General features: G+C 44.7%; 1 protein-coding gene across 1 annotated transcript in view; it reads right to left on the bottom strand.

Moving 5' to 3' along the window:
- Window positions 1-12,486, bottom strand: part of LOC147703053 (actin-binding LIM protein 3-like) — a 181,107-nt gene that overhangs the window by 43,025 nt on the left and 125,596 nt on the right. Inside the window, exons 6-7 of the mRNA XM_086929469.1 lie at window positions 9,538-9,602; window positions 811-958 (exon numbers count right to left, since the gene is read on the bottom strand). Coding sequence (XP_086785595.1) covers window positions 811-958; window positions 9,538-9,602 — 213 coding nt within the window. The remainder of the gene's footprint in view (window positions 1-810; window positions 959-9,537; window positions 9,603-12,486) is intronic.

Below are 12,486 nucleotides of genomic sequence, written 5' to 3'. Positions count from 1 at the left end.
TAACATATATCACTCTTCAAAACATATTTTTAGACATTTCTTTCAGGTCTTGGGTAGTTAAAGCCAACAGTAACACCCCAAACTGTCACTGATGCGGAAAAACATGGGTGGACCGAGGCACACCATAGCATTCTTCCATATGAGTCATGAAGCTGGGTTTACAAGCTACCTGGAAGGAGTTGGAGGGGTTTACCTAAAAACAGTATATGGTGGTGCACCAACTGAATAATATCCTCCAACAGTAGCGGTCGGTGTTGGGGACGAGTGGCGGGGCAGGCGGGCAGGGAGGGGTGACATCGGGGTTGCGGACGGAAATATCAAATTGATTAAAACTTTCATGCAGCAGGCTGTGTTGCGCTCTTCTGAACGTCTCCTCGCAGGAACAGGCTCCCAGACTGCCCTGCGGCCAATCCTGAAGCTGCTCTCATGCATGACATCAGCTTCAGGATTCGACTGAGCGCCCTCAATTTGCAGTCCCAGAAAGACTGGGAGGCTGTGCCTGCTCTCTCCAACCCAGCACCGCAGCTGGGCTTGTCATCCTCCATGGTCCCGCCCCCGAAAATATAAAACAATAATAAAACATGCTCTTTATCGTTTTATTTTTCCTTTTTCTGATGATTTTCTGCCGTTTTTGGGGCAGCTGGCAGGAGGGAGCGGCACTCGTCCGCCATAGCCGTTGCCGAAGTCCACTGCCGATGTCCGCCGCCGATGTCCACCAACCCAAATCTCAATCTTTCATGTAACATGGGTGTTCAATGTTCTACTGGTTTATGGTCTCAGAGCCTGATTAATCTAACTCTAGCTACTTACATCCATTTAGAGAGGACTCGTAGCCGGCGTTGTGCAGGGCTTCTCTGCTCCCCGTGGAGCTGCGTGGCGGGGTCCACGGGTCGCTGTAGGCACTGGCGCGGGCCTTCATCTCCTCCTTCAGGATCAATCGCCCAATACTGCCCTGGAGCTGGTGGAGTGAGAGGAAGAAGATGGGGCCATGTGAGCATTGGCCAGGAAGAGCCACCTGTCTCTAGTCCATTCCACAGCAGAACTTCTTGGCAGAGAGCTCTTTAAAACATTTCTGGACAGGTGGCCCCGGAAACAGTTCTACACATTCTGAGAATTATTCTTGCCAAAGAGCTTAAGCAAGATACAAGCATCACATTAAACATAGATATAACGTATGTGTTTGAATATAATTTCATTTCAATAAACAGTTTTATCATTAAAAAATTTCTGTTTGATGTCCATACACATCTGATACATGAGATGTTGAGAGAAATGAAAGCAGTGAGATGGCAAAGAAGTGCCGAAAAATGTGTTCCTACTGCCCCCTGGTGTACGTGTATGTGTAGTGCGTAAGCAATACCATCTCCAGCATTAGGTAGGGTGTGTTATTTATACGCAGGACCGCTGGGATTGTGGGACAGTGGAGGACCTAATGATGCGGCAGGGTAGAGTGAATTATGCATCCAGAAAAGGCAAATAATGCGGCGTGATAGGGCACATTTTGTGAAAGTGTTATTTTAAAATGTTTACACTTGGTAATACTGTGTGGGCAATAATTCCACCTCAATAGTGTCAGTTTCACAACCAACACAGCAATAAGCAACTGAAAGGTGACCAGTCAATCTTTGTAAAGAGTCTCCCACTGCGTGGCGCAACGTTTGAATTTTTTTTTGCCATTTGAGTTAGGAACACTTTAGGGGGGGAAAAAAATCTGCAGATTATGCAGAAGATGATGGATTATATTGCAAATGTGGAAAATCCACAATTATGCAAAAAAAGCTGTGGCTATTAAATTGCACAATTCCAGTGGCTCTGTGTATATGTTATCTACAAGAGTAATAGGAGTGTTGACTCTGTGGGCCCGATTCACAGAGCTACTTATATGTATTAAAGTTAGACGTGCAGAATTTCCACACTCGAGCGGCATTTCCGCACTACACATTCTCTGCAGTTCGCAGTAGAGAGATTCCACCCTGAATGCGGAGATTCTGCATTTGATAACTTCACTACATGTAAACAGCTTTGTGAATCAGGCCATGGCTGTTTTCCAGGCTGTGTAGCTTATGATCCTGCCTGTCTATCCAATCCTAAAAGCAGCCCCTGGTCCTCAGTCTAGGCCTAGCCTATCCCATCCCTGAATGAGAAGGCCCTTTTTACAATTTGCAGAAAGCACTGGCCATGGGTTTCAACAATCTAGGAGATTACTCAACAATGGAAAAATGCTGGGAGGGGATACATTTTTTGTAAATTAAGAGACAGATGGATAAGACCTGGATGTGCTTAAAAGAAGATAAAACTGAGTTCAAGGAGATAGGAACAAGTTCTCAAGAATGTTACGGAAAATATTCCTCTTTCAAATTCAAACCGAAGGTGAAAAGAGTTGCAATAAGACAGGAAGAGGCTAAAAGGCATACAGGAGTTCCATACCTGCCAGAATGCATCCCCTAACAAGTGTTCTTGCGGAAACTCCAGTATGTAAAACATTTTGACTTTGCGTGATCTTGACGGTGGCAAAAAGATCTAGCCAGGCTTCTCCCCATTGTTGGAAGATGCTCTGTGCCACCTCAGGAGGTGGACACCACTTGTGATCTACCAGACACTGCCAGCTCAGCTCGTCCGCTGTGGCAATAAGGTACCCTTCCAGGTGGTTTGCAATCAGGGAAAGGCCAGCACTCCAACTAACTCTAGAGGGGTAGAGCCTCATGGCACAGGGCCCCTCTCCGCCTTGCTTATTGTAATACTGCATGGCAGCGGTGTTGTCTGTGGCAACCTCCAACAGGCTTTGATTGATGGATAACAGGAAGGCATTCAGAGCCGGATGAATGGGCCACAACTCCAACAGATTGATGTGGAGATGGGCTTCCATTGAAAGCCAGAGCCCTGTGATCTCTTTCCGTCCCAGATGACTTCCCCAGTCCAGCAGGGACACGCCTATCAGCACAGTCAGTCCAAGGTGGGGAAGGGAAAAGCGCTTCTTGCTGGACCAAAAAAGATTGAGCAGCCACTTCTGAGGTCGGGATGACATCTGTCAGATTTCCTTGATGCTGGTCCCCTTGGAACATCAGATTCCATTTCAGAGCCTGCATGTGCCACCTGGTTTACCTGACAAGGAGAATGCAAGAAGCTAGGAGGTCAAGAAGCCTCACAGCTGCTCTCACCGAGAACCAGGACCAAGGCTGAATCATTAGGGTGATGCTCCTGATCCTGTTGCGGCAGAGGGAAGACCCTGACTGCACTGTGTCCAGTAAAGCACAAATGAATGGAAGTCTCTGTGAAAGAGTCAGGTGTGGCTTTGGCTTGTTGATAGGGAACCATAATAATGTTTGGAGGTTTGCAGTCATCTGGAGGTGGTCTTTGACTGACTATAGTGAGCCTGCCTTCAAAAGTGAATTGTTGAGGTGCGGAAATCCAGGCACTCCCAGTGTCCGAAGAATGGCAGAGACCACAGCGATCACTTTTGTGAATATCTGAGGGGCACTGGTATGTCCAAAAGAGAGCACGGCAACTTGAAAATGCTCCTGACCTACCTTGAACCACGTTCTGTGGTACTGCAGAACACATTTATGAAAATACTTGTCCTGAATGTACAAGGACACCATCTAGTTGCCTGGGTCCAGAGAAGAACGTATCTGCACCAGCATCTGCATAAGCATTTTGAGCTTGTCCTCCCACAGGAAGGAATTTAGAGGTTCAAATTAGGCCAAATCACGTTGTTCTTCGTTGGCACAAGGAAAAGTAAGAGTAAGAACCCTCACATCTTTCTGAGTCAACTCAATAGCACCACTGTAGAGTAGCACTTGCACCTCTTTCAGAAGAATGGACAGGTGTTCTTCTGAAATTCACTCTGATATGGAGTGAATAGTTGGTGGGGCAAAATAAAGAGGCAGGGCAATTTGAAAGACCCAGGTGTTGGACGTGATGGACTGCCACCCTGGGAGAAAATTATAGATCCTGCCCTGCACTGGATTGGCATGCGCCACACAGGGCAAACTAAACTGGTTTGGTGGCTATTGCAACAGGAGGAGCGAAATGGGAGTATTAATGCCCTTCCAAGCTTATGCACTGCATGCCAGACCCATGTCCATGGGCTCGAAAGCACTGGTTAGAGAGACTGTCTCTGCCTATAGGCCAGCTCCCTGGATTAGCCTCTGAATGTTTAGAATTGGTGTTGACACTTGTAGGGGTCAACAGACCCATAGAGCATGCCGCTGCTCTACTTTCCTTAAAGTGCTCCTATCCAGAGGCTGTCTTCTCACTGAACAGAGATGACCCATGAAAGGGCATATCCATGGTGGAGCCTGCAAATCGGCAGAATCACGCTGTGGAGTGCATCCACTTAGGTCAATAAAGTGCAACACTGGCGTCAACTGCCCCCCTAGGCTATGAGTAGTATCTAGGTCAGCGAGGTTACCATATCTTGGATTGTTTGAGCCAAAGAGGCCCCAATGTCTTCCAAGACAGCCAGCAAGATCTTGCTTGTCAATTTCTAAAGTATATGTGTATGCCCACCCAGTAAGCAAACAGCATTAACCGAACACAATATCAGACTGATGGAGACAAACATACCAAAAGCCTCACTCCCCCTGGACTCCCTATCTGAACTAGTTGTGGGAATGAATTTATTTATTTATTTATTTATGAGATTTGATAAAGCGCGAACAAATGCCATTGGGCGTCTCGGCGCTGCAACTTCTGCATCATATTCTCAACCATAAATGTATGATCTGAGACATTACTGGTTAATTGGGATTCATATTACTGGTCGAGGCAGAACCACAAGGCTCTCTGGAGTAGGATGTTTGGTAAGCAATGGAGGATCATCTTGAGATGGTTTGTGATGCATGGCCACCTGACTATCTACCGGTGGGCAGCAACAGGGCTTTTACCAAGTGGTCATCTAGGTATTGGTGGGGGACTCGTTAAAAGAGATCAAGGGCTCAAAAGTTGCAAGCCCTTACTGAAAATTTTCCATCAGGACTTTCATTTTGGTCTCAACAGAAGGCAGCTGTAAATTCAGAACCTTAACTGCCCTCCAGACCACCAGTGCAGAGGAGTCACTCTCTTTAGTTGGAGGGCTAAGAGGTGAGTCAAACTCTGTCTCAGGAGAGGTGTCAAGCCCACTTGCTTTTGAAAAACCATGTAAAAGGCCTTATCCGAGGAGTGAGGGGGAAAAGGCATCCCCATTCCCACCATCATCATCATCTACATCCTGGGGTGTCCCTTGCTCTGAAACAGAGCCAAAAATATAAAGGGGCATCTGTTGGTGCATAGTCAGGCACTAAGTCAGAGTGCATAACAACCGGCTGTGCTTTTTTGTAATTTTGAAGGGCGACATCGATCAATATTAAGCCGAAGCCAGTTTAATGTCCAAAATTCATATCCGAAGAACTGGATCCTCTTTTAGAGCCGGTGATGTTGGTACTGGCATCGATGTGGAAGGGGCTGGTGCAGGTCTTGGATCCAGAGTAGAAGCCTGAACCAATGTAAATGAAGGGCTCAAAGCAGGCCTAAGGGGGTCAGACAGCACAGGGGATGAATATACTGGGGTCAACCTAACTTGGACCCCCTGTAGCCTCTTTGGCCCCAAGGAACCCAATAGCACGCCAGAGAGAATTGGAAGCACACCAAAAAGCTGCAGCATGGCCTCCTTGAAGGCTTCAATCTGCTGCGGTGTTGCCGATAGCTCGAGAAACTCAGGGAGCACAAGGATCCACTGAGAAATTGGCTCTGTGACTAGAGACCAGGATGATGAATGACTCACATCATGTCACTCTCATGTCTTTCTTTGGGGGTTCAGAGTGGCTGGATGGCATTGAGTCCTGCTTAACTTTTTTATGTTTACGTGTGGACTTTGATTTTGACTTACAGGTGGACTTCGAGTGAGACTTTGATTGCTCCTAGAAACGGTACCTGGAGTGGGGCCATGTCTGCAGCCATGAGATGGAGTGAAGGTGGGAAATATGCAAAGGCTGAGATGTCTTCTTATGTTCGGCAATGTACACTTTCACCACCTCGTCATGGAATACCTTTGGGTGCATAAACGCGGGTATCTCACTGCTTCAAGTCATGACCCGAACCCAGACAACTGAGACGCACCTCATGTGGGTCTGTGACTAACATCTGTTTTCTGCAGTGGAGGCACAGTTTGAAACCTGTAGTTTTGTGTGGGGGTATCATTCCTATACACTTGATTTCATTTTATTAAAAGGTATTACAAGACCAACACAATTGGAGGAGCTCCGGATCCATGTTGGAAGGCGCTAAAAGAAAGGAATTGATGTCAGCAGGAAGGGGTGGAGCTTATATGGGGCTCCGCTCTCTCACTTCAGGGAGGATCTGGAGTCAACCCGGAGCCACATGGCATCCCCTAGCAGTGCACTGGAGCATTGGCAAACAAAAGTTTCCGGATCTAGTCTGGTATCTAGGGAGTATTCTAAGTGAGGAATCTAGGGGCATATTACCAAGCAATAGCGATAATTATCGCTATTGCTTGGTTAGAGACAAAAATGTATCGCCGACTTGCGGCGATTTTTATCGCAGATAAACCTTGGTATTACCAAGGTTTATCGCAAATGCGATAAAAATCGGCCGCAATGCATGAATATTGCTGAAAAGTCAGCGATATTCATGCATTACCGAGCTAATGCTCTTAGCCATGTTATCCACCTACCACTGGATAACATGGCCAAGAACTGCTCAGGGCAGGTGTTAGCTTTTGGAGATATTCGAGCTTAGCGCGAATATCTCCAAAAGTTGGTAATAGGAGATAGCGATGTTAGCGACTGTTTCCAGTCGCTAACATCTTGGCATGCCCACTTTGCATGTCATTAGTGATAAATTTCTCTGACATGCAAAGCGGGGCCCAAGATGGTCGCTATCTCCTACTAGCTGTCGCTAACTGGTGTTAGCGACAGCTAGGTAATAGGGAGATAATTTTATCTCCGCTTTCTTGGCTTTTAAAGCCAAAAAAGCAGAGATAAACCCCCTTGATAATATGCCCCCTAGGGTTTAAAGTATACATTGAGAGAGAACTAGTTCAAATACTATTATATGACTTAGTGACTCGGCCCCTTAACAACCAACTCCTTATTAGTAAAAGCCAAATCTGCAGATGCTTTCAATCCAGCATCCCTTGATTTTGCTGAGTCACTGAAAATTATTAATGGGCTTGACATTAGCTCTAGCAAGATCCAGGCATTTCCAATGGTTCCTCAACCATTCCATGCTTACGGTTAAGTGGTAACAGGCCTTTTTGTGCAGAAGAATTTACTTTTATAAGGCAGTGAGGCTTCACTGAGCCATCAGTATCCCGGTGTGTCCATGAATCGGATGAGGTCATTTTTGCATTTTTTTTCTAGCGTTTACGCTACAGCCGCAGGATATCCTCGTTGTTCTGGAGCGCGGCTGCGCCCAGGCTCCAGAACACAATTAACACAATTAACACGGGAGGTTGAGGGTCGATGCTCTCTCCCGGGCACAAGAAATACATTTACATGGAAATATATTAATGTTCCATCCGTGGTCTTTTCAATGGCGATGAAGATGGGGTAATTTGTGTCAAAGGATTTAAGTGCTGGTGCTGTGGCCATGTATGTTGTTAAATTCTTAAACTCATTCTCACAATTCTCACACCAATCAAATTTGACAGTAGTCCAGTGACTGCTGCTAATAAAGTGAATTGTCGATTTTGCTTTTAGAAACAAATGCATTGCGCTTCTTGAGTTCTTCGGTAGTGGGGAGCTAAGAAGGGCCATAGTTTGGCATTAGGTGGGAATGAGGCAGGCAAAAAGGTATTGCTATTTGTTGGCATGGTCGACTTTTTTATTCATATACACAAAGTATGAATAGTTTGGTTCTCGAGATGTCCTTTTTATAGGCTTCACTCTTGAATGATGCGAGAAAGCCAGTGAAGGGAGCATCTGTAGTAAGCATCAGGAATCCAGCCGTCTGCTCTACTATCTAGTTACCCTTAGGCCTGGGCAGAATTTTTAGTTATGCCGGAGTAAACAGGGTAATTTAGGTAATTCCATGATGCTCTTTGTCATGGAATTAGCGAATACTCATGCTTGAGTAATTAAGAGGTATTTGGGGGGAAAATGCTGCAGTGAGAGCACATTTAGCGAGCATGATTGGCCACAGTGCTCTCTGTGAATGTTCTGCTGCATTTAGCGCAGGTTCTTAGGGCAAAATGCTTCCTTGTGTCCATTTTGGATGCAAAGGTGCATTTTACGAGTAGAAAATAGAGCGAAATGCTAGTAGTAAATTGGAGGTATATTTATTTTCCAAGATCACATTTAGCGAGCGCGGCTGGCTGCTCGTGCACACTTATCGTGGTCTGCTGCATTTAGTGCCCTTTCTTAGCTCATAATGAATCCTTCCATCCATTTTGGATGGAAGGGGACATTTTTTCTATAAGATCTAGCGCTAAACACAGAATTACTATTCTTGTGCAATTCAAGTGTAATCTTTTGGAATTTTTAAGTAATTCAGCATGATTTTGCTACACAGAATTATGAGACTTTCACCCACCCCTAGTTACCACAAGCATGGTCTTTGAGTATACTGAAATGTTTCAGGGATATACTTCCTTGTGCCAAGTTGTTACTTCTCCACAGCAGTGTAGCTTTATAACTTAGGTTGAATTCACTAATTTAACACATTGTCATAAACCTATTTTATAGCTGATTTTCCAACTGATTTTTTGACTTCATGAACTGCACAAAAATGATAAAAAATATTCACAAAATTAGTGGAGAAAAGTAGGCAAATTATAAAACAGCAACTTTTAACAACTTTTTTCCGAACCACAAATTTACTGGAATGGGCTCACCTCCTCCACTAGAGTTGTATCGCAGTAGCATGTACATGCCTTTTTATTTTATTTTTCCTCTTGTGCCTCTCTTTTGGGCCGCACAGATTGTAATACTTTGATTTATATTCTTTTTAAGTAAGCATTCACACCCAGACTAGATGCCTTCTTTGTCGCTCTTTGTCTTTTTCCTACATTAATTCCTGGTAATGGCGCCTCTGGATTCCACCATAATGGCATTCAATACTTCAAATATGGCCCCCAGAATTGGACACAGAGCCACACATGGACTTTACCAATGACTTATCATGAGATCGTAAATTCCCTCTTTGCTGTTTCATGCGTTCAGGCACGCAATGTAGCGTGGGTTACAGAAGTACATTTATTCATGCATTCATTCATTCACTCATACTACCTCTGCATATGCAGCACAAAATTCCCTTGCCCTGACAACAATGACAGCTGCTACTGTTACTCATGGTGGCTTTGTGTGGAGGACTAATCCAACCAGTGGGGTATATTGTCTCTGTCCCACAGTTTGGTTTACTAATTTTTAGTGAGCACAATATATATGAGGGTGTGCTTGTCTACAATTGCAAACATAATTGAGACAGCCTTTTTATAGACAATAGGAATTAATCCTAACAATGTCCTACCTCAGCACCTCACTGTCTTTTTTTCAAAGGCCCTTGGGAGGTTATGTGTAATGTGTAATAAATTTGACTTACTTTGTGCAAACTTCGGTCAAATCCATCTTCTTCACCGCCAGAAGAAAATCTGCGAGCTCGAGGCGCTGCAAGAGAAACCCAGAGAGATTACCTCACTGCCATTCATGGGGAATGACCAATTTGTAACCCCACTCCTCTTCAGTACTTGACTTGACTAGAGTATCTTCATTAACTAAGCTGACAAGTGGACAATTGTCATCTGTAACTTCTTCAGCGATAATATTACAAGCAGTACCTCGCAGGCTAGGAAAAGTAGGAGAATAACTACAAGTGGAAAGTCCAAACTACAAGTCCTGAAATGCCAAAAGCTGCCATAAATTGTCAGGATTATATAATGGATTGGAAATATTACAGTAAGGCTCGGAGACTTTTACTCTCCCATCTCTGCACTCCCTTGTGGAGTCCCACAAGGCTTCTCGCTAAGTCCCATGCTCTTTAACATCTATGTAGCGGACTTAGCGAGGATAATAAAGGCCTATGGGATACAGTTAACATCGTATGCAGATGATACCCAGCTGGTGCTGGGTATCCATAAGGACGGCCTTACTGTAGCAGCCAACTTCCAGAAAGCTATGCTCGAGGTTAGCACTTGGATGGCCTTGAATTGCCTCAGGCTTAACTCGGACAAGACCGAGATCATGACCTTCGGAAAACTCTCCCCTGAATGGTCCCTCGGTTGGTGGCCAGATAAGCTCGGCCATCCACCTGTCCCAGTGGAAAAAGCCAGAAACCTGGGAGTGATTTTCGACAACAAGCTGGTCTTTGACCTCCATGTCAATAAGGTTGTGTCATCTTCATTCTACATCTTGAAAAAGATCAAGAAGCTGCTACCTTATCTCCCTCCGTCAGCTGGGAAGACTCTGGTCTCTACCTTAGTCTTCTCAAAAATAGATTATGGGAACGCTCTCTTCCTCCACACTCAGAAGCGTGTCATCATGAAGCTGCAATCTATTCAGAACGCGGCTGCTAGGATTCTCCTCAACATCCCTCGCCGCAAATCTACCACCTCTGGTATTCGTCAGCTTCACTGGCTGAGAGTTGAGAGCCGCGTTAAATTCAAGGCTCTCTGCATTGCTTATAAGGCCATACATGGCACAGGACCCAGATTCTTGATCGAAGCTTTTCAGCTCTATACCCCCAGAAGGCAACTAAGATCGGCCAATACCAGTCTTCTGCCGGTGCCACTTACAAGATCAGTCACCTGGGGCGATAGGCGCTTTCTCGTGGCCACTCCAAAACTTTGGAATCTCCTGCCAACTGCCATTAAAGGCCCTCCGAATCTGATTAGTTTCTGTAGGCTTCTGAAAACATGGCTGTTTAACCAGTGAGAAGACGGTATGATGATGAACCTTTCTTGCTCCACAGCGCCGAGACACCTTCGGGTATTTGTCGCGCTATAAAAGTTGCGTAAATAAATAAATAAATAAATAAATAAATATTTACTTATAAAATGTGATCTCCCTAAAATATAATGAAATATATTGTATTATATTTTCTTATACCAGGTGCTTTTGGTACTGGGTTCTAAACTTTCTTACATGTGAATTACAAGTCATTTGTGACATCACAGTGCTCAAGGGGCACAGTGACATCACTCAGTGTGAAGGAAGTTGGTGTGCAGGACCCAAACACTGTTTGTGTGTGGTAGCAGCTTTTAAAATAAAATGTAATTTTACTGAGACAGTGCTTGGGGCTGCTTTCTAACTTCCCTCATTATCTCTGGGAAGGAATTCAGGCCGTAGTCGCCAGTCTGCATCATTGTGCAGCACTGGTGCATCTTAAAAATTAAAATAATTACTTTCACAGGTGAAACGTGGAGAACTTGTCTTGTTTGCTCCTCTGCTTTTCACCTGTGCAAGCAGTCTCAGTCGTGAAAAGACCTGTTGCCAGCTTGTATCTGGCTCAGAGCCCGCGCATTGCTTACCATTGGTCGGCTTTACTGTCACTCTCATTATCTTGCTTTTTTATTCATTAACATGTGAAGGCTTTCTTCCTCATCTTGTGAACGTCCCTCCCATGGAGCATGGACTTATTACTTGTGTCCGTTTTGTGCTTACTTTTCAGATATTACTTTTTTCTGTCATTAAACATAATAATGTGGGTGTATTCTAGCTGTCCCCCTTGTTTACTACTCTTCCCTGTATGCTGCACACCATATTTCTGTCTCTCACCCGAATAGTTCTCCCTGACCCTCCACATTATACTCAACCTCGTGTGACTCTCTCCCCCTTGCTTTCTTGCTTGTATGCTTCTTACCCTCATGATGCTGTTTGTCCCCGTGCTGTGTACCTCTCCCACCTGCCCCACGGTTTCTTCACCCCACCTACGCCCTCCATGTTGCTCAGCCTCTCCCACTTTTCTTATTGCTTCCACCCGCACCCTACATGTTTCTTTCATCCCCAGACCTGTGCCATTTCCATTAAAGTAATTCAGGGAATTTCTCCACAGAATACTTAGGCCCCCATTACAAGTGTAACTATAATTTCCAACATGAGCGGAAACTCCTGGTAACTTGGAACTATCAATTTAGCCTTTTTTGTTGTACCCTGAACATACCAGGTGCAATAAAAAACGCATTCACAGTTACATTTTGCAGATCAATTCTGTAGGAATTCAAAAGGCGAAAAATACCTGGTTATTACCGGAGCATACGGATTTTGATAGCTAAGCACCAAACTTCACGTTATGCCACATTTTACGGGCAAAGCTCGTAATAGGGCATAATAGAGCATCTGATAAACTCTGAACACTCCGCTGTCGCATTTTATTGATGCAATCATTATGACTTTAAAAACCAAGGCCCTCATAATGAGGGCCTACGTGGAGTATGCAGTGTTATTTGAATTGGATTCTCTTGGCTACTTGGAGCGGTGCAGTCGTTAAGGGTCCTGACAATTTTTTTTATATTCTTAATGAGTTTTATAAAATGTTACCTATACAAAGAATCAA

Source organism: Lissotriton vulgaris, chromosome 7, assembly GCF_964263255.1.
Source record: "Lissotriton vulgaris chromosome 7, aLisVul1.2, whole genome shotgun sequence".
Classification (NCBI taxonomy): Eukaryota; Metazoa; Chordata; class Amphibia; order Caudata; family Salamandridae; genus Lissotriton; species Lissotriton vulgaris.
Note: the sequence above shows the minus strand (reverse complement) of the source record. Positions and strands in the feature narration are given on the sequence as shown.